General features: G+C 34.8%; 4 protein-coding genes and 1 non-coding gene across 8 annotated transcripts; 2 read left to right on the top strand and 3 right to left on the bottom strand.

Annotated features, from left to right (window-relative positions):
• Positions 1-252: 252 nt before the first annotated feature.
• On the bottom strand, positions 253-1,515 carry LOC111374927 (zinc finger MYM-type protein 1-like). The gene is made up of 3 exons (XM_022997694.1): positions 1,471-1,515; positions 1,298-1,350; positions 253-928 (listed from the first exon to the last, which is right to left on the bottom strand). The coding sequence occupies exons 1-3, from the start codon at positions 1,513-1,515 to the stop codon at positions 253-255; spliced, it is 774 nt and encodes a 257-aa protein (XP_022853462.1).
• Positions 1,516-11,058: 9,543 nt separating this feature from the next.
• LOC111374917 (xylulose kinase) lies at positions 11,059-15,548 on the top strand. Of its 4 annotated transcripts, none has more exons than XM_022997677.1 (10): positions 11,203-11,313; positions 11,507-11,563; positions 11,832-12,067; positions 12,257-12,396; positions 12,497-12,749; positions 12,856-12,988; positions 13,531-13,619; positions 13,909-14,186; positions 15,033-15,102; positions 15,191-15,548. In XM_022997677.1, the coding sequence occupies exons 2-10, from the start codon at positions 11,545-11,547 to the stop codon at positions 15,401-15,403; spliced, it is 1,431 nt and encodes a 476-aa protein (XP_022853445.1). In that variant the 5' UTR covers positions 11,203-11,313; positions 11,507-11,544; the 3' UTR covers positions 15,404-15,548. The 4 variants fall into 4 exon arrangements, with proteins under 4 accessions (XP_022853444.1, XP_022853445.1, XP_022853446.1 ...); XM_022997678.1 differs by having other exon boundaries at positions 11,238-11,313; positions 11,507-11,680; XM_022997676.1 differs by lacking the exon at positions 11,507-11,563 and having other exon boundaries at positions 11,059-11,313.
• Positions 15,549-15,623: 75 nt separating this feature from the next.
• TRNAP-CGG lies at positions 15,624-15,695 on the bottom strand. The gene has a single exon. It is a non-coding gene; the product is annotated as a tRNA-Pro (tRNA).
• Positions 15,696-15,772: 77 nt separating this feature from the next.
• LOC111374918 lies at positions 15,773-17,375 on the top strand. Its single transcript, XM_022997679.1, has 3 exons — positions 15,773-16,329; positions 16,791-17,000; positions 17,083-17,375. The coding sequence occupies exons 1-3, from the start codon at positions 15,796-15,798 to the stop codon at positions 17,158-17,160; spliced, it is 822 nt and encodes a 273-aa protein (XP_022853447.1). The 5' UTR covers positions 15,773-15,795; the 3' UTR covers positions 17,161-17,375.
• Positions 17,376-17,523: 148 nt separating this feature from the next.
• Positions 17,524-19,179, bottom strand: LOC111374929 (protein DETOXIFICATION 46, chloroplastic-like). The gene is made up of 4 exons (XM_022997696.1): positions 18,251-19,179; positions 18,137-18,153; positions 17,984-18,062; positions 17,524-17,645 (listed from the first exon to the last, which is right to left on the bottom strand). Exons 1-4 carry the CDS (start codon positions 18,500-18,502, stop codon positions 17,529-17,531), a joined length of 465 nt encoding a protein of 154 aa, XP_022853464.1. The 5' UTR covers positions 18,503-19,179; the 3' UTR covers positions 17,524-17,528.
• Positions 19,180-22,661: the final 3,482 nt, after the last annotated feature.

The following is a 22,661-nucleotide window of genomic DNA, read 5'->3' on the forward strand; positions in this document are numbered from 1 at the left end:
TGGACAATCTCTAAGAAATAATGTCTGAAGTCCATTCCAAGTGCACCGCATATTACTAGCACCATCATATCTTTGACCTCTCATTTTTGCCATTTGAAGTTCATGTTGAGCAAAAACATTTGAAATCCCATTTTTAAGACTAGATGCTGTAGTGTCACTGACGCTTTTAATGTCAAAATAGCGTTCCGTCAAAATACCCTGACCATTCACCAATCTCAAAACAATGGCCATTTGTTCTCTCTTAGATATATCTTATGCTTCATCAACAAGAATACAAAAGTATCCATCCCCAATTTCTGCATGAATCATCCTTCTTACTCTATTTGCCATTATGTGTAAGATTTCTTTTTGAATACTTGAAGCAATGTCTTGGGCATTTTTTGGAGCATTTTTCATCACAACTTTATCAATTTCTGTATTCGTTTCTGCCAAAATTTTTATCATTTCAAGAAAATTTCCATGATTCAATGAAGATTCAGATTCATCATGACCTCTGAAGGAACGCCTTTGAAATGCTAGCCATCGAGCACTTCGAATTGAACTCTTTAAACGTAAACAACGTTTCTCAACTTCTTCATTCGATATGGTATGCATCACTTTATCAATATGTTGAGACGGTTTCATTAAATTTTCAGCTCTTCTCTCACAAATATTATGATCCAATGATCGCAAATGAGTAAGAAACATGCATTTTGATCCGTCATTAAGCCTTTTCCATTGGTTATATCCAGAAATTACCAATGCCGAACAATTAGACGAATTACCATCATTCCGAAAAAGATAACAATAGAAACAATATGCCCTATTTGTCATAGGTGAATACTCTAACCACAAAAACTGGTTGAACCATTTTGCCTGAAAAGCGACAAGACTGAGATTTTCCCTGTGTCTTAGGATACTCAGCAAGTTTTGGTTGATAAGGCCCAGCCTTTAGATATGCCACTCTAATCTCATCCCACAGATTAAAAGGAAATTCAAGTATCTGCTTCCTTTTCCCCGGTTCTCTTTCAATGTCAATATTTGATGATGAATGATGTTAGACTTCTGGACGAACTGAAGGTTGATCTTCAGTTAGTCCATCAAAAGTTTTATTTTCAGTAGGTCGACTTGCCCTTTGGAAGAACGAAAACAAGTTCTTATTCTTCTTGAGAGGAGGTTGACCTTCCATTTTCAATTTCTTAAAATTGCAAAAAAATAAAAAATAAAAAAATCAATCATCAATGATATCACTCTAACGATAATTAAAAAAACTAATTCATTAAGTTAACAAGGTAACAACAACAATTATTAAGCTGACAAGGCAATAACAACAATTATTAAGCTAACAAGGCAATAACAACAATCATTAAGCTGACAAGGCCACATCCACATGTCATCAATAAGTTATTAAGCCGGCAAGGCCACATCAACATGTCAACAATAAGTTATTAAGCCGATAAGGCGACATTTGAACAATAATTAAATAATTACTTCAATATTTTGCCGGCAAGACCGCAAGTAGAGAGATGGGGACATTTACCTACTAGGGACTATTGACTAGGAAGTATATCAAGCTTTTGCAATTTGCTTTTCCTACATGTCGGCGGCCTGCGGGAATCAAAAATATACTGCATTTTTTAAATTGAAAAATAATTCAATCAAAATTTAAGCATGTTAACAATAAAAGAATAATTATGCATTATAATTTAGCATGGACTTCCACAGTTACTTACTCAAAGCAGAAAATTTAATATCAAATTATCAATATAATACTCAAAACAGAAAATTTAAAAATGCTCAATTAATTAAAAAAAAAATTATCGGGTAATTTCAACAAGCTGCAAACAAAAAGTTAAAAACTATGATTTTTTAAAAACTCATACTCAATAAATATCAATATTAACATATGAGTCGACAAAATATATATAAAAAAGGTCCAATTTATAAAGTCGAAGAAACTATAGACTACAATTGAATTTCTACACTTCAAAACGGGGCACACAACACTTACCAATTCAAAAGCCGTTGTCTTTGTTTGTCCGATTGTCCCTCACTCCTGCTAACATATGGGTCCCTTAATTTTCTATAAATTTTGTCGTGTCGGAGAAATGGAGACAGAGGAATCGCCTTTTCCCTTTTGCCCTTTTCTCGTTTTCGTTTGAATGGTAGACCACTGGATCTGGCGAATTGGTAATATGAAATGGAAGAATTTAGGGGAGTGTATTCAATTGAAATTTTTAATGACTTTTTGATATTTAAAAAGTTCAGTGGTATTCAATTGAGACTTTTTGAAACTCTCTAAAAGTCACAATGTATTCAATTGAAACTTTTAAAAACTTTTAAAAAGTCTCTAAAAGTTACGGTATATTCAATTAAAACTTTTTAGAAGTCTCTATAAGTTTTAAGGAATTCAAATTCTAATGACTTGTAGAAACTTTTATAAAAATCTCTAGAATACTAACTTTTAAGCAGAAAGTACTCATGTAAAATTTTAAAATTTGTCTCTCATTAATCATGAGATTTTGGGAGACTTTCATAAAAAATAAAAAATAAAAATTTCTCTCCTTTAACATTCTATGGACATGTATGATTAAAATTTATTTTTTTAATTGATTATATTTCATTTATCTTTCTCTCTCTCTCTCTTATTATTTATCTCTATTTTCTATGAAAAATTAAATTAGATTTTTGAAACTTTTTTTTATTTTTTCATTCATTTTTTTGTGTGAAAAATATCTATTTTTAATTAAATTATAAAAGTTTATATTAAAAATTATAATTAAATTTAAATATATTGATTTTTATTTATTTTTAAAAGTTACTATACAAATAATATTGAATCATATATAATTTTGATTATTATTTATTTAATTAAGGTCTTAAATTTATTTATTTTTCAATTTTTTTTATTATATGGGAAGAAGAATGGGAATTGTGGGAACTAACATCCTATATGTGAGAATTTCATATCAGATTTATGTGAATTCTATTTCAAATGAAAGTTTTGAAAAAAATTTTGAATTTCACTAAAGTCTATAAAAGTTTTAAAATGAAAATCTATAGAAGTCTACGAAAAATTTCTACTAATTCCATACAAATCTATAAAAGATCCACGAAATTCATAAAAGTCATCACTTAAAAAATGTCCATCAAAATCTACAAAAATCCCAATTGAATACACCCCCCTTAATTTGGGTTAGAATTTAGAATTAAGTTTAAATGAATGGCGGACTTTGTGGTATGTTTGGGCCAATGGGCCATTTACTTATTATGTTAAATTAGGCTTACACATTTTTTTTTCTTTCGACACGGGCTGGTCACTCAATTTATGTGGGCTGAAAAAACTAAAAAAATAAAGAAGAAGACTTATTGGATTTGGGCACGGGTGAGCACGGGCTGTAGCACGATCCAGCCCATGCCTGGATCCGCCTCTGGGCATGAACATTACGAACAAGGTGTTTAAGAGAAACCAATAAGATGAGATGAATGAGGCATGTACCACTTATGAATAGATTGGTGCAACCCGCTCAAGCAATTCCGGTTGTTTCTTCAACAGTATCACAGAGTTCTCAGCTATTGCCACTACCAACTCACTCCACCACGTTCTCTAATCGTATGGGCCTTGATAATCATCATCCTCGACTGCCATCATTGAGTCCTAAAATGGAGAAGGTATCACTTCAATAATTCATGTCCCACTCTGTAAACCTTGAGGACAAGGCGTGTTGGTTGTGATGAGTTGGCAAGCATAGGTGAGAGCCATCACAAAATGATGGATTTTGATTATTCATGGTTCCTGTTGGAAAATCCACGCGAGGTTTCGAGATTTTTATAGCAAAATCCATTTATTGAATACTGGATTACTGGTTTCGCAATTTCTAGAATTTCTCATATTTCTTAAAAGCAAATGCTTATTTATGCCATTTGAAGTGATAATTTAACATTTGGAGACATTGGATTATTGATTTCATCATATATTGGTTCATATTTGATATGTTTTCACCTACCTTTCTCCGTTACTTGAGGCTCATTTCATTAAACCCATACTTGACCCCCATTTCAATAAAATTCATTTTTTTCTTTCTTATCAACTACACATTTTCAAAAAAATAATATTTCTAAACTCAAAAACTTTACCATCATTTTCAATCCCCACATTCTTAAAAGAAATTACTATTCCTTTAATTATAATTTGAAATAATGGATCCTAAACAAGGTAAGCGTTCAAAAGGATATATAAAGATCAAATTTTGTTACAAAATCTTGGCTTTTCTTGAATATATTTGTACCAAGCGGGCTCTTGACTGGGGACCTGATGGAGGACCAGATTTGATTATGGATGATAGTGGCGATGCTACGATTGAGTAGGAATTCGAGAAGATTGAAAATTTTTCAAATGGAGTTCAACTGATAATGAAATTTCACTATGGGTTTTGACGGTGGTGATGAGATCCAAATTTTTGCTTTGTTTTGTGATTTGAGTTTGAAGGTGGTGATGGCAGATGAAGATAAAGGTGGAGGGTGGCCGTTTTCACTGGGTTCGGTTTTTGGAGATGAATGGATGCGGCTTGGGTTTAGGGAAGAAAAAGATTGAATTTTTTTTTCCTTTTATTTTTTAATTTTAATTATTTTTATATGGAATAATATAAAGTTGTCATTTTATACTTTTAAATTTGATCAAATTGTTGACTTTTGGTTAACTGACTGTCAAATGGACGGATTCCGTCCGCATGCCCTCCAATTGCAATTGAGATATAAGAATTTAAATATGAAAGTTAGAGAAGAAAGAAAATGATATATGAACTTGGGAATTCTCCATTGTAATCATCAGAATCGAATGAATAAAAATATACAAACGAACCAGCCTATTTATATACAGCCTATGACCATGACAGAAGGAATATTCACCTTTCTATACATAACAAACTCAACCAATAGAAAATTGACAAATACAAAACTGATTAACAAGAAGCTAACAGAAAAAAAAAATAAATAAAATTCCCAAAATAGCCTTTATAATGTAAGCTGAGTCAGGGATCTACGTGAAATCCAACACCCCCCCGCAAGATGGATAATAGATATTAACTATTCCCATCTTGGAGAGGAGAGTAGTAAGAACAGAAGAAGAGAGAGCCTTAGTGAAGATGTCGGCCAGTTGTGAATGAGTTGGTACATGAGCTGTGATGATACTACCTTCCTGAATTTTGTCTCTAATGAGATGGCAATCAACCTCTATATGTTTAGTACGTTCGTGGAATACTGGATTGGCAGCAATATGCAGAGCTGCTTGATTGTCGCAGTGAAGAATTGCAGCAGACAAATGAGAAATGTGCAGATCCTTTAACAATTGTTTAATCCAAGTAAACTCAGAAACAGTTGTTGCCATTGCCCGATACTCCGCTTCTGCAGATGAGCGAGAAACAATTGATTGTTTCTTGGATTTCCAAGATATAAGAGAGTTGCCCAAGAAAATGCAGAAGCCTGTGATAGAGCGTCGAGTGTCTGGACATGAAGCCCAATCAGAATCACAGTAGCCGTTTAATTGCAAAGGGGATGAAGAAGAAAGTAAAATACCCTGGCCAGGACTACCTTTTAGATATTTCAGTACTTTGTGGGCAGCTTGTAGGTGAAGATCAGTTGGCTTAGATATGAACTGACTGAGTACTTGCACCGAATAGCTAATGTCAGGTCTTGTAATAGTTAAATACAATAACCTTCCTACAAGTCTTCTATAAATGCTTGGATCAGAAAGAATACACCCTGATTCTTTGCTAAGCTTGATATTTTGGTCCATGGGAAGTTTAGCTGGCTTGGAACCAAGGGTACCTGAATCTGCTAGTATGTCAAGTGTATACTTCCGTTGACATAAATGAATCCCTTTTATGGATCTTGCCACTTCAATACCAAGGAAATAACGAAGGGCACCAAGATCCTTAATCTTAAACTCAGTATTCAAGAACACTTTGAGAGAATTAATACAATCAATGGAGTTACTAGCAACCACAATATCATCCACATAAACCAATAAGGCAGTAAAAACATCTTCTTTGATCATAGTGAATAAGCTATAATCTGATTTGGACTGTTGAAAACCAAAGTGTATAAGTGAGTCTGAAAATTTGGAGTACCATTGGCGAGATGCCTGCTTAAGGCCATATAAGCTTTTGAGTAGTTTGCACACTTGTTCGGGTTTTCCTTTGTTATAACCAGGGGGTTTACACATATAAATTTCCTCTTCTAGCTCCCCATGAAGGAAAGCGTTATTAACATCAAATTGTTGCAAATGCCAGCCATGTATGGCAGCAAGTGCAAGGAGACAACGAACTGTGACCATTTTGGCTACTGGAGAAAAAGTTTCGTGATAGTCAATCCCTTCTTGTTGTGTATAGCCCTTGGCCACTAATCTGGCCTTTAACCTTTCAACCGTCCCATCTGAATTAAATTTGGTCTTGTAAACATACTTACACTTTATTGGTTCCTTACCAGGTGGCAGATCAGTTAATTCCCAAGTCTGATTGAGTTCAAGAGCATCCAATTCAGCCTTCATAGCCTCACACCAACCCGGATCCTTAACAGCTTGATGATATGTTTGAGGATCAATTTGAGAGCAAATAGAAGTTGAAAAAGCAGCATAATTACGAGATAAACGATGATATGATAAGGAATTGGTTAAAGGAAAATTTGTACCTGTATTGGAAGACAATTGCCTGGTCAATGATTGGTCTGGAGAAGTGAAGTGCACTTGTTGACAATGAAAGTCCTGCAGGTACTGTGGTGCTCTTCTAACTCTTGTTGACTTGCGGATAGGTGATTGTTCTTGGGTGATTTCTTCTGTAGTATGAGGTAAATCAGAAGTAGGAGAGGAAGCAACTACCTCAGAAGTCTGAACAGGGCTATTAATGAAGACAGGAGTAGAAGGAGGATCTAAAGGTGTTAAGTTTGAAGATTGAGAAGGAGAAAAATCTGAATTAATCTGCTCAACATTAGAAGGAAATGGTTGAGGAGAAAGTTGACAGAAATTATTGTTGTTAGTAGTTTCTGGCGGCAGGTTGTCAAGTGTGATGGTGTGGAAGGGGAAGACTATTTCATGAAAAACAACATCTCGTGAGATGAAAAAGGTCTTGGTATCAAGGTCAAACAACTTGTATCCCTTAACACCAAAAGGATAGCCAAGAAAGACGGATTTTCTAGCTCGGGAATCAAATTTAGTTCTGCCTTGTGAAATAGTTGAAGCAAAACACAAGCAACCAAATACTTTCATGTGACCATAGGTTGGTTTTCTATTGAAAAGTAACTCAAAGGGGGTTTTATTTGACAGCACAGGAGAAGGGATTCTATTGATAATGTAAGCAGCAGTTAAAATGCATTCATTCCAAAACTTCATAGGAAGTGAAGCTTGGAACCTAAGTGCTCTCGCAATGTTTAAAAGGTGCTGGTGCTTACGTTCAACAATAGCATTTTGCTGTGGTGTTTCCACACAGCTAGTTTGATGCAAAATACCCCTTTTACAAAAGAAATCTGTCATTTTAAACTCTGCCCCATTATCACTTCTTAAGATTTTGATTTTGACATCAAACTGGTTCTCAACAAGGTTACAAAAAGTCTCTATGCAGTGGCGAGTTTCAGATTTTGTTTTTAGTAAATAGACCCAAGTACTTCGAGAGAAATGATCCACAATAGTAAGAAAGTACTTGGATCCATCATGTGCAGGAACAGAACAAGGCCCCCATATATCACAAGAAATAAGTTGAAAAATTCTGGTGCTCATATGTGTGCTAGTAGGAAAAGGAAGGCGATGTTGTTTAGCCATGGGACAAATGCAGCAAGGATTTTCATTAATGTCAGCAATTTCAGTACTTACAACAGGATCATCGATCAAAGATATCCTAGACAAAGGTGTATGGCCAAGTCTATAATGCCAAAGATCTATGGAAGAACTATTGTCAAGTACAGAAGTGGAAACAAAGATATTTTTATTTAAATACTTAGAAAGGTTGTCAACAAGAGCTTCAGGAGACACTTTAGCATGCTGCAATTGATAGAGTCCATTCTTCACTTCATTTTCATTAATGTCAGTAATTTCAGTACTTACAACAGGATCATCGATCAAAGATATCCTAGACAAAGGTGTATGGCCAAGTCTATAATGCCAAAGATCTATGGAAGAACTATTGTCAAGTACAGAAGTGGAAACAAAGATATTTTTATTTAAATACTTAGAAAAGTTGTCAACAAGAGCTTCAGGAGACACTTTAGCATGCTGCAATTGATAGAGTCCATTCTTCACTTCACCCTTCCCAATCGTTGTCCAAGACAAAAGGTCCTGGAGGAAACAGCAATCAGAAAAAAAAAATAAGGCAGCAAGTAAGTGAGTGGGCAAGTCTTTTAGCAGAAATCAAGTTAAATGTAAAAGACGGGACACATAAAACATTTTCTAGAACGAGTTTTCCAGTGATATGAACTGTTCCTACGTGTGTGACAAGTGCTTCATCACCATTTGGCATCTTGACAGAATAAGATACTTCTGAATTGATGGTAGTAAACAGGGAGATGCTGCAGACCATGTGGTCTGTAGCACCTGTGTCGATAATCCAAGGTGTTTCGGCAGAGAATAAAAGTCTTTCAGAAGAAGTGGAACAAGAGATAGATATACCAGACATGGTAGGGGCCTTTGCTGCATTAGCTACAGGATGAGAAGCTGTCTTGGATGGATTGGTGGACATAGAAGGCATTATTGGACTGTCCTTTTGCTGCAACAGAGAAAGCAATTGTTGATACTGTCCCTTTGTAAGACCAACTTTTGAATCTGAATCATCCTCTTGATCTGCAATGACAGCATTAGCAAAAAGTCTGGGAGATTTTCCCTTGTTGAAGTACTTATGCCCAGGTGGATACCCATGAAGTTTGTAGCACTTCCCAACTACATGACCACTCATATGGCAATGAGTACAGATTGGTGGCTCGGCATTCCCTGCTTTAAAACATGCCTCTAGATCATGCCCTGGTGCATGACAGTGAGTACAATAAGGACGGTCACGGTTGTTGGGTTGGCCAGTCTTAACACTTGGTTTAGGAATGGGATGAAACTTCCTACTAGCTAAGCCCATCATATTAGGTGATGGTAGGTTGTTAAGCATCAGGTGCTGCATTTCTTGTTGCTGGATCATGGATAAAATTTTCCCAATTGAGGGTAAAGGATCAAGGAGCATAATCTGGTCTCGTGAGTTCGTGTATGAATCATTTAAACCCATCAAGAACTGTATCACACAATCCCTTTGGTATCTGTTAGAAAGTGTAGTTAACTTTCCACAGGTGCAGTCAGGCAAAGGGTCGAACATATTGAGCTCATCCCAAATTGATTTCAACTTCCCATAATAAACACTTACTGAATCTTGCTCCTGTTGCAAACTTGCAAGGGCTTTCTTGAGCTGGAAGATTCGTGGACCATTTTGCTGAGTAAACCGCTCCTTCAGTTCATCCCACAGCTCAGCAGCATCATCCACAAGAGCTATGCTAGACTTGATTGATGGGGAGATGGAATTCTGCACCCAGGAGGTCACAAGGTCATTACAACGTTCCCAGGCCTCAAACAAAGGGTCGTCTGAACTAGTTGGCTTGGTGATAGCACCACTGATGAAGCCTAATTTGTTCTTGGCTCTAAGGGCTCTACGCATTGCCCTAGACCAAGTAGTGTAATTGTCAACTGTAAGAAGTTCAGGAACAAGAGAGATCGATGGATTATCACCATGGTCAAGACGGTAAGGATTGGTGACATCGGTGAAATTGAGGAAGGGGTTAGAAATTTTGGATGGAGAAGCAGGGGAAGAATCTGTGGAAGGAATTTCTGTAGTCATGGTTGATTTGGTTCACCTGCTCTGATACCATATAAGAATTTAAATATGAAAGTTAGAGAAGAAAGAAAATGATATATGAACTTGGGAATTCTCCATTGTAATCATCAGAATCGAATGAATAAAAATATACAAACGAACCAGCCTATTTATATACAGCCTATGACCATGACAGAAGGAATATTCACCTTTCTATACATAACAAACTCAACCAATAGAAAATTGACAAATACAAAACTGATTAACAAGAAGCTAACAGAAAAAAAAAATAAATAAAATTCCCAAAATAGCCTTTATAATGTAAGCTGAGTCAGGGATCTACGTGAAATCCAACATGAGATGAAAGGTTTTGGACCCCAACTACAAAAATAAAGGGTTCGAATATGTGGGTTGTTTGAGCCCCATTTTTCTAAAAGAATGTATTTTGAAATAGTGTTGTGATGAAGAATGTGTGGTTAAAAGAAAAAGAAAAGTATTGAATTTACGTGTAATATTATTTTATTGAAAAATGTATGATTGAAATGATATCAAATTACAGTTGAAGAATCTATTTTGAAGAAAAAATGGGGATCAAACAAGGGCATAGTCTGCAATAATTTGAAAGACCAACCAACAATTCTTCCTTTTTTTATTCATGTTATATTTTTTGTAAGTATTAATTCTCCTTTTAGGTATTGAGTTAATTATGGACCATGAACTTTCGATTTCATCGAGTTAGATTAGGCAAAAGTATAAGCCCCCAACAAATACTATAATTTCCGTCTCTATGTTAGAACTGCGTGCTTGATTTTTTGACTCTCACATTTTTTTTCTTGTGAAAGTGTAATAGCATTTTCATTCGTGGTGTAAAATATATTGAAATTGTGATTTAGATATTCAAAGTGATCGAAAATCTTATCAATTGAGAGATACAAAGAAAATGTAAGTTGTATTTTTTGATAGAAAATATATTAAAAAATATATATAAATTTACATTTTTTTCAATATACAAGAGACAAAAAGTGAATTTAGATAATTTTTATTAGAGCAAAATTTGAATTTATATCCGTCAAAATATAGATGAGGATAGAGATGATTTTGAAAATATCAATTTACAACCAATCTTACAACATCATTGAAGATGGTCTAAAGATGTATATTGGACCACAAAACAATTTTCTGACCTAATTTTGAGTTGCAAGCTTGTAATTTTAGGGGGCTATCGTTTATTTCTCTGATTTTCAGGGGAAAAAAGGAAAAAAATAATAATAAAATTGCATTTCTATAATTTCTTTAAGTTCAAGCTCTGGTTTCAAATCATGAGTTTAGATGTAAAAGTACGCACCGCACATAATTTGAACCGGAAGACGAGAGTATAAAGTGGGTGAAGGGGGTTCCCAAAAATTTCCCATCTATCTGTTTAGCGCGCTCAAACAAATGTCGACCTCAATTTCCATTTCTCCATGCTCGTTGCTCTTTCATCCACCTTCCTCGCAAGAACAAAGTAATTAACTCACCCTCTAATTATGCATATGTATACACACAATAAATTTACTCGTGCAGTACGCGGGACAAATGCATGTGCACTTTATTTAATTTGAATTATATGAAAACAAAATTCAGTTTAAATGGGAATTTGGATTTGTGAAGACATGGAATTGGAATTGGGTTCTCATTCTCATGTTTGGAATCTTTAGAATTTTCGAAGTGAAGGGGAATCGAATGGTCACTGTTCATGCCTTTAATTCACACTGGTATTTAACTGCACAGATGATTTTGTAAGTTAATTTTAGTTATAATTGTCTAACGCTTCTCTCCATTCAAGTTTATGCTGGACTAATCTTCTATTAATTTGGTTTGTTGGGAATAAGGTTAGCTTCCTTTTGTTTTCATTGATAAGGAAACAGTTGACTGTATTCGGTACTCCTAATATGCATAAGATATTTGGATTTGGTTTGTACATGGAAAAAATTGGTAGACCTGACTTTTTGTTTTTCTTTTTTCTTCACTATCACATGTCAGGATATTATAATTCGAGAAACCCTATTTTCAAAGTTTTAGTGTATAAAGTTATTGGTAAACCGAATCAAAGAATGAAGGCTTTGCAGAACAATATAGTTAGAGCAGAGGTTGATCTTGAAGTTGGGAAGAAACTGTATCTTGGCATGGACTTTGGTACTTCTGGAGCTCGGTATGCTCTGATAGACAAGGAAGGGAATGTACGTGCTGAAGGAAAGAGAGAGTACCCTTTGCTTATGGTATTTTTTCTGTCACCGACGCTCTCTAGAGTTTCAAAATGACTATTGTTGTGATTCTTTTAATTGCTTGACATTCTTATCCTTATTGATAATGTTTGTCATGTTCTACTTGCTTTGCTTGGTAAACCAATTACACATATGCTCTGTCTCTTAGATGAACTGACAAGCTCGTTTATGTTCTCTAGAAAGATCGAAGAAACAGTAGATTGGTTGCAATCCTGGAAAATGACGCTATTTGCACTTCTTAAAGATATTCCAGTTGGTCTTCGCTCAACGGTTGTGTCCATTTCAATTGATGGAACTTCTGCAACCACTATCATTTTAGATAGGTTGGAACTTTAACCTTTGCAAATCCGTATTGACCCTGTTTCTAGTTAAATTTACTACTTCCCCATTTAGCTTAACATAAAAAATTGTTCCCCAATGCAGCAAAACGGGTGAATCCTTATGTAAACCTTTTCTATATAATGAAAGTTGTGCCGATGCTTTGCCATCAGTGAAGTCGATTGCTCCTGCTAACCACACTGTTTGCTCTGGATCTTCTACACTTTGTAAACTTGTTTCTTGGTGGAACTCTGACAATTCAACTAAGGAATCAACAGTATTGTTGCATCAAGCTGACTGGTTATTGTGGCTGCTTCATGGCAAGCTTGGAGTGTCCGATTATAATAATGCTTTGAAGGCATCCCTTACTTAACACTGCCATTTTTTACTTTTCTTTCCTTATCTCACGCCGATTAGTATTCATGTGTCTAAGGACACTCAACTGACCAATTATGATGTGACAGGTTGGCTATGATCCTGAAATTGAGTCTTATCCTCCTTGGCTGCTATTGCAACCGTATTCACGAGTTTTACCTTCTATACAACCTCCGGGAACTGCTATTGGTGCCTTGAAAGAAAGCATCAGAACAGAGTATGGTACGTTTTTTTCTATTTGATTTGTGGCATTTAAAATAATATTTAAGTCCATGAATTTATTTTTAAAGTTGTCCTTTTCTTTGTACACTCAGCATTGATGTTTAACTTTACCACATTTCCAATTTCACACTGTATTTATATTATAGACAATTAAACTTACATATAATATCTATTTACACTATAAGTTGTCATTTGATAAATCTGTTAAGTTAAATATTCCTAAAAGAGATTTGGAAATTCTCATGGCACATCGTTGTGCAAGCGAAGCAGGCCACAAAACTGAACTTTTGAAGGATGTTTTGTATTATATATAATATACTTGCTTTATCCTCAGAATAGTATTTCACACCTAAAATTATACAGTTAGATTGTGCTTTTTCCAAAACCGAGTATTTACCTTTCTCGTCAAAAGATGTCCACACAATACCTTTCACATAACATGGGCTGAAATCAGTATATAAATTTGTAACTTGAACCTTTTCTTCCTGAACTTCAAATGCAATGCTTTTGGGCTTGAAACTCTATGTAAATCTTATTGGTAGGTTTCCCAAAGGATTGTATTATCTGCTCAGGAACCACTGATAGTGTAGCAGCCTTTCTTGCAGCACGTGCTAGTCAACCTGGAAAAGCTGTGAGATTTTTAGCCCCTTTTCACTGTTATATTATAGTTTTGGTGCATTTTATTTAGGTTTCTAGACCCATTTTTTCTTGCTTAACGATCAGGGTCAAGTTAAATATCTGGTAGATTAATCATTGAGTTGAATGATTTCTTCTCGTAGCTGTCTTTGGTTCATCTTATCCCCTAATATCAACATCGTAATATGATCTGATTATAAGCATTCTCAGATGGAGCACTAGTTTCTTTTGTAATGTACCTCTGTTTCCTACCTCTTCACATAATTTTTGATGCTCGCGATCAGGTCACATCTCTGGGATCGACTCTGGCTATAAAACTATTAAGCACCAGAAGAGTAGAAGATGCACGTTTTGGAGTGTACAGCCACCGCCTTGATGATAAATGGCTTGTTGGGGGTGCTTCAAACACAGGTGGAGCTGTTCTCAGGCAAATCTTCACAGATGAGCAGCTAGAGAAATTAAGTGAACAGATAAATCCTGCAGAAGCCTCTCCTTTTGATTATTATCCTCTGCAAGGTGTTGGAGAAAGATTTCCTGTAGCAGACCCTAAAATGGAACCAAGGTAGTTTTACTTCACTTTTCATTCTATTTTTAAGGGTAAACCAGGATTTATTGATAACCCAAGAGTTAAAAGTAGGATGATCGCTGTATGGGGGACAGGGCTTTTCCTCAGGCTCAGTCTCTCATTCCTCTTTAAACAATAAAGAGAGACTGAACTTTATACTATACAATTTATAGTGAGAAATTCGTAAATCAACTGAAGTCATTGGCTTCAAAATCAAGTTTGGCTCAACGAGTATTCAAAACTTCATAACATCATAAGAGTCTCAAAGATAACCCCACACTGAAAAGACCTTAAAAATAAATTTTTGCTTCTACCCCAGCTCGTTCCAGAATTTATTGTACGGTGAAAGGAAAGCCAGATCTAATGAGAATATATGCTCGTGTGCTAAACAGAATAAATACTAGGGTTGTAAATGTTAAAATCTTGAAATTAAGGATCATTATTTTAATTGTGTTTATGTGATTCTGGATCTAGGCTAGCTCCTTGGACAAAAAGGCAAACAAACAAGCAAATTTAGAATATGAATCTTTCCCACTCGAACCATTTGATATAAAAGTTTAAGCTATTATAGAGGGTCAAATGTATATCCCATTTAAATCTTATCCTAATATTATTAGTTTCCCCTAGTACCGTGAATGTAATAATTCTACGAAACACTTTATTTAGATCTTTATAAAGCACTTTATTTTGGAAAATAATTAAAACTTTAGGTCCAATGTAAAGGTAGAATATTTGGTACCTCGTTTTCTTGCATGGCTTGTCTGTGTTTTGCGAGTAATAGCATTTTTCCTCCTTCAGAATCACATTCTTGGTATTTCTTCTTCGCTTTATTGCAATTTTCAGGTTGCATCCTCGCCCAGCTAGTGATGTTGAGTACTTGCATGGTATTCTAGAATCCATTGCTCGTATCGAGGTGAAAACAAGTCGACTTCTTATTTTTCTCTCCAGGTTTCATACAATAGCAACGAGCTTATCAAATATCTGGTTTTCATGTCACTTAGGCAAAGGGTTACAGCTTACTGAAGGATTTAGGATCTACACCAGTTGAAGAAGTTTTCACAGCTGGTGGCGGGTCGAAAAATGAGAAATGGATCAAGATCCGAGAGAGAGTGCTGGGTCTGCCTGTGAGCAAAGCACTTCAAACAGAAGCTGCCTATGGAGCTGCATTATTAGCAATGAAGGGTGCGTCAGAGCACAAAGATGGCTCTCTTTGAAATCATGTTCACAATAAATATTCAAATTTTTCTTGGAAAACTGTAGTTATTAAATAATGTAACAATACGTATTAACTAATTGGTGTACTATTATTTTTTAGATATGGTGCATGTGACGCACAATTTGTAGAATATTGGACCAGTATTGCTCTCAATATTTTCATTTCTATTTTTCAAAACAATACGATACGAAAGGAGAAGGAAGTATAAAATTAAATTAGGGGTGTTCCGAGAATCGAACTCGGGACCTCTCGCACCCGAAGCGAGAATCATACCACTAGACCAAACACCCGCTATTGATTTTTTTTCTCAAAAGTTATATTAATATAATTTTATCTCTTTTTCACAGTATTTGATTGCAGCCTGAGAAAAGCAGGCATATTCAACCAGAAATGGCGACGCTATCTTCCTCCTCCGCTTCCCACCTACGCTGCCGTTTCATCCTCCGGCCTATTCTTCCCTATTTCCATTTTTCATTAAAAATCGAAACCAAACAGTCCCTTATTCTTCCCCTCCAAACGTCGTCGTCTTTTCCCACCCGAAATCCCGCCGCCTGTCCTCCCATCTCCACGCGCCGCCTCTCCTTCTCTTCAACTCCTCTGTTGCACGAGCTCGCCAACGACGGCATTGTTTTCCAAAACGAACAAGACGAATTTGATGAGGATGGAAAAAATGTATCGAAGAAAGATACTGTGAATATTTCTGTTAAAGACGGCTTAACGAGGGTGTTGGATTTGAGTGCTCAGCGTATAAAGTCATCTAGTTCGAAGTTACCAATTCTTGCTGTCAAAGAGAAGAAAGAATTGGCATCGTATGCTCACAGTTTGGGGAAAAAGCTTAAATCTCAACAGGTGGGAAAGTCTGGAGTGACCGACACTGTCGTTACCGCATTGATTGAAACCCTTGAAGCTAACGAGCTTCTGAAGGTACATAGTTTTAGTTGATAGTAAATATTTGTGTATTTCTTTGTTTTAATTGGCTACATTATCGTGTTTACTCATCAGTGTAGTGATTTCCGTATTTATTTAATCTTTTTGGTTTTAGGGTTTAAATTTCCCCGTTTGAATATTGTAAGTTAATATCTGGGTAATTGAAAACTACTTGTGAATTCGCAGATATTATCTTATAAATTACTTATAAGTGGACGGAAGGTTGGGGTGTATGGGTTGTTGAGCCACTCGGCTCGCCCCACAAGATTGCCGGCTTGCGCTTTCTTTGATTTTTAATTTTTATATTTCTCTACGCCTCACACATGAGCTAACAAGCTCGCATGGCCAATCGCTGCTCTGCTAGCTGCGAGCTGAGCTGTGTCTGCTCATTGTTCAATAAATGAATTCTTCATTGTTTCTCCTTATCTTCTTATTAATTTAATCAATGTTCATGACAGCTTAAAATACATTCTAACTGTCCCATGGAGTTGGATGACGCTGTGAAGCAATTAGAGGAAGCCACTGGTTCTGTCGTTGTTAGTCAGATCGGTAGAACTGTAATTCTTTATAGGCCGAGCCTGACCAAGTTAAAGGAAGAAGAAGAAAAGAGGAGACGGGCTCAGAAGGTTTTTGCAAGAAAGCAACAAGCATTGAATCAATCATCTCAGGTTCTTGTGACATTATTCATTACTTTCTGTTTTTGTGCGTGATAATGTTTCTGAGCTTGGTAGCACTTGATGAAAATTGCAGAGTAGACGACCAATGGCAGTGGGAGCTCAAGAACGAAGACAATATGGTCGTGGTCGGCGTGGAAGTAGCAGATATTGAGGTTTTTTAATATCGCTCAATAACCTTTCTATTTGTTATTCTATGAATGACCCTTTACCATAGACAATGGGGGCTGAGAGGTTTTGACAATCGGGGTTTTGTAGGACAGATAGATATTCATAATGGTGCAAGAATTGAATCGTAATTGCATATATTCATGGGCAATAAGGTGTGTTCCTCAGCGTGATTTGTATAGTTTATATTGCCTAGTACAATGCATTTTTCTTCTAGAATACAAGGGCTATTCCTATTGATGCCAACCCTTCAATTTTTCATGAGGTTTCACAGAGATAGCTTCAATGGTAGAACAGGATTCTAGTATGGATACCATGTACAACTTGTCTATTCGGGATATTTGACTTCATCAACTATTCAGTTTTCAGCCTCCCGACTTGATAACGAGTGGTGTCTTCAGAATAGAGAATCCCATTTGGTAATGTGAGGCGTCGTAGTGCAATAGAAAATCGAGCTTGGAGAGAGAAGGGTTATTACTTATTATCCAATCAGATGATTTGTGAGACTATAAGGTAGTAGAAATATTGTAGCTTGTAGCTGTATTAAGGACCCATTGAAATGCAACGAGTGCAAACCAACACTCAGTTAAAACCATAACCGCTTCTTCTCAATAGCTAACAAGAAGTCGAATATTGTTAATGGATAGAGTTGGTAAAAAACAGAGTCGAACTAAAATAGAAATTTGAGAGCAGTATTGGACATGACTGAACATTAAAGTAAGATTTTAACTTTTTCGTTTTCCAAGTGATGTCCAATCTATTAGAGAAATCGCCATGAAAACAAAAGAAAAAGGAAAGAAGCGAAAAACAGAGAGTGAAGAAGGGACGGGAAAGGCTGATAGAAGGTAAAATATGGAAGTACGGGAAATGTAAGTCGAACGGTCAAAACTAGTAAACAAAAACAGAATATCACATGCTAGCAGTAGAAGAGTGCCCAAACAAAAACGTGCTCATTGACATACTTTAAGTCTCGTCCAGCCTGCAGAATTAAGAAGCATCTATGTTAGAATTCTGGTTTCTCTGCGATATTTGATATCCATAAAAGTAGACGCAGCAATAGTCAGTGAATAAACTTAGAAGACGAGCAAAAGTGATGTTACGGATAAGAAGAATCTGAAACCAAGAATGACGAATTGTGTATTCGCACTTCTATGTTTGTTAGAGATCACCATTTCCTGAACCAGTTTAGAAGAAATTTGGTGAAAGCGGGTAAAGGAAATAACAATAAGGATAAGACAGGGCCAACTTACCAACAATGTGCCTTCGAGGGTATGAGTACTAGGCGTGACACACAGTGCAAGGAAGTATGGGATCAACACCTTGTGCATCTACATCGTTTAAGATAAAACTCAAGCATGACAACTCCAGTTAATTACAAGTAAAGGCAATTTTCCTAATAAGAGAGTAGCAACCCAATCATGTACTAACCGCTACAATGAAAACTGTTCTCTTCTACATCCCAGAGGAGTAAACCAACATTTCGTCCGCAGAACCATATGTTTCAAAGTCATATTGTTAGTGTACATAACAGAGGAAAGAAATACTTGACCATTATTTTCAGGAAATTCTAGTGAAAAGAACTTCTAGAGATTATGTGAACCAAACATAAATCTTCCTGTCATCAATGCCATTAATAGCACTTGCCACTGCCAAAGCCTTCAAGGGAATATTTCATCTTTAAGCTGTTCATCGAGAAAAAAAGACAAAAGTAAACTCATTTAGAGGACAGATGAGTTTCGAGATCATAAAATTTTGGATGATAATTTTGGATCATATAAGTCGAAGCAAGTTAGGAGATGCACATTCAACTTCGAGTTACGTATCGCACCAACTCTTTAGCAATTGACATACTTCAAGGGTTCTCTAGAAATTTTTGCAAGACATTTTTCCACAGTAAATTTAAGAAAACCCTTGAATTACGAAAGGGAAAATAATTACTTCCAGCATGCAAAAAATGTTGAGTTAATTGTTCTAATGATCACTGAACTTATGTTTATGTCTTCGATTGCTAAGTTTATTGTGTTGAGTTTTGACCACTAAATTTATTAAAACGTTAGATGTTACTCACTATCTTAACATCCGTTTCAATTCTTTAACGCAATTAGTTATGTGGCTAGCAGAATATACATGTGGCTTTTCGTTACGTCGATAACAAATTGTTACGTCTTCGATTACTCGTCAAACTTTGAAAAATAACTTCAATTGCTCACCGAACTTTGAAAAAGTCTATGATTGCTTACTGAACTTTGAGATGGTCGAATTTGGCTACTAAACTTATAAAAATGACTTGGACTTATTATTTGTTAAAAATATGTAGTGTAACATATTTTTTTAAACTTTGCAAAAGGTTTTCACGAGATCACTGAATTTAGTGACCCCTGAAAAACTTTTTGCAAAGTTCAGTTACCATTTAGATGATTTTTAAAATTCAATGATCCTGTAGAAATCTTTTGCAAAGTTCAGTGACCATTTAGACAATTCACTCGAAAATGTATGAAATTTGAATGATTAGGGATCTTAAGTTAAAACTAATGATACTAGAAATTATGTTCCATGTGTAAATAAAATAACTTGAACAATTAATCTTCCAAGATGTTAAACTTTAAAGTCAATGCATGTACATTAACGTTCCCTCTTTAACTTATGTACGTGTTTGCTTTTTTGTTTACTTAGAATAAATTTTGAATTTTACCACATTTAATTTTCTACATGTATTATGGTAAAATATAATTCAAGTCATACAAATATAACATACTCTATAAATTAATAAATATTCATTTATCGATAAATCAATAAATTATTAACTTATTGATAATTTAATAGCTACTTTAAAACAATAATTTTTCTCGATCCTATTAGTATTATTATTTTTTAGGTTTTAAAATATGTTGATAAGATATTTATTACAAATAAACCTTTTGGGCTTAACCACCTAGCCATTTGCTAATTGTACGGACATGCTTGATTTACGTGGCATTTGAACATTGTCTAAGAGATAAATTTTAAATTATTTGAAATAAAACAATTTATTTTAACAAACATAAATATATTAAAATTCAAAACGTAAAGGAAAATTAGGTAGGTAAAGAAGTCAAATTTGGGAAGTTTCCACTTTCGTTTAGACAGGCCAACCGAGGAAACCATAAAAAATTGATGTCATTCAACTTTATTGATGTTAAACATCAATTTAGGTGTTTGTAAACGATTGAACATTTTAATTGAAGATATATGAATCATAAGGTCCTGTTTGAGGCCCATTATTTCCTCATTAAAATGAAAAATATGATCATTATCTATCACATTAAGTTATCATATTTGACTTTTTATCTTTCGCGTAGGGTCTATAACGACTATATTTTCATTCTCATTTTTACAATATTATAGCTCAAACGGGGCTTAAAAATATTCACTCCTTTAACCCTACTCAATTTCAAAAACCATTTTCCACTTAAAAGTTAGGTCAAACATCGGGTCAGGAAATTATTGCCAGGTCAAGAGAAGGCTAATAGAAAGTTTCTTGTAGAAAACGTGTTTGGTTTCTAATCACTTACTTTTGCCATAATTAATTAATTATTTGACCAAAATTTTAGTCTTACAAAAGAAAAATCAATGGGAAAGGGGGATTTTGACCGGCTACAAAATGTCCACCGCTTGTTTCATCGCCATGGTGTGAAAAGGGTGCAAGAAGTTGGAAATGCTTGTCACTTTGTTTGAAAATGGGAAATTCACATAATGCTATCCTTTTTAATTGAGTTGACATGTAGTCTATGAATTCATCGATATGTTGTAATAGTTGACATTTATAAAATATTACCTTTAATTGAGTTACCAGTGGAGACAAGAAAATTGATTATACTAATAAATCGTAAAAATTATTTGTCGTAGAACTTGATGTAAAATAAGATATTGATTGGCATTCGAATAAAATTTAAAGGCACCGTAAAAACCATTTTGGATAAAATTCACCCTTAAAATTAGTTTAGAATGGAGAATGTATACTATGCACTTCTAAACCTACAAGTCAAGCGTTTTACAAGTTATAAATGGTTACAATTACATCATTACATCCGACTGTCTTCAATATCGACGTCCATGTTAGACCATTTTTTAGTTAGGTGAATCCATGAACTAGTATTCCATTGAAATAGTTCTCTTAAAGTCACTTGTAACGAGGTCCCCCTACCACGATGTTTGTTTTGATACAAATTGTAAGTTTTTAAATATTACTTTAGATATAAACTCATATTTGTAACCGACTTTTAAAAGGAATTGATCAAAATACTTATAAATTTACGGGACAAACCTTTTACAAACGATTGAGAATGTAATTAGATCGTACCAATGCACTCTTATACTTCCAACAAGATCTCAATTAGTGTTCAAACGCTAAAAATATAAAAGAGAACAACAATTTCCAATAAAAAGTGATATCCTGATTTTAATAAGAAAATAATAATTGAAAATTCCTTGTTCGTGTCAAACATACAAAATTCTAACTCTTCTTCATCTTTTCATCTTCGAACTTTCGGGGGATGATTCCTTCACTTCCAACTCTCCAACCTCATTACAAAATATGAAAAATCATCTCGCTTTCATCGTCTTCTCCATCAATGTCCTTCATGCTCAGATTTCGTAACAACAAAAAGAAACCGAAAATCAATTAAAATATTTTGAAAAACTAATTGAGATCCCATAAATGAGTTGAAATAAGTATATATCGGTCCTTAGTAGAGGAAAAAAATATATTTCCTAACCAATAATCGAGAATCACAGTAAAGGTTGAGAATTATAAAGAATATTAATCTTGATGCATAATAAGATATCGATTGTTGTTGAAATAATTGATTTGAAAAACTTGATAGTGTCAAGAGAATTTCTAAAAATGGCAGACTTCCCACCCATAAGAAAGAGCTCAATAAGTTTCCACAAAAGCTGATAGTTCCTTCGTCGCATCAAAAAAATATCGTAAAAAAAAAGAAAAAAATTTCAAGAGAACAACAATTTCTATAAAAAGTAGAATCTAGATAAAATAAAAAAATATATATACGGTTATTTCTTGTTCACACGTTAAATGACTTTAAAGATAAAGACACGGTGGCAGACCTTACGTATATTGTCTAGGTGGAGTGGAACATTTTCTGGCCGATAATTTCTTTCAAAAATACGGGGTTGGTAGCCTCTCTTCTTCTTTTCCTTTTTTCTTTTCTGATTATCCTAATTATTTGACCAAACTTTTAGTTTCGTAAAAGAAAAATCAACAATCATGCTATACAATCAGAGTCAATGAAAGGTTATTATTTTATTATATATATATATATATACACTTTCAAAAATACGGGGTTGGTGGCCTCTCTTCTTCTTTTCCTTTTTTCTTATCTGATTATCCTAATTATTTGACCAAACTTTTAGTTTCGTAAAAGGAAAATCAACAATCATGCTATACAATCAGAGTCAATGAAAGATTATTATTATTATTATTATTATTAT

This window comes from Olea europaea, unplaced genomic scaffold (assembly GCF_002742605.1).
Source record: "Olea europaea var. sylvestris unplaced genomic scaffold, O_europaea_v1 scaffold1314, whole genome shotgun sequence".
NCBI lineage: Eukaryota > Viridiplantae > Streptophyta > Magnoliopsida > Lamiales > Oleaceae > Olea > Olea europaea.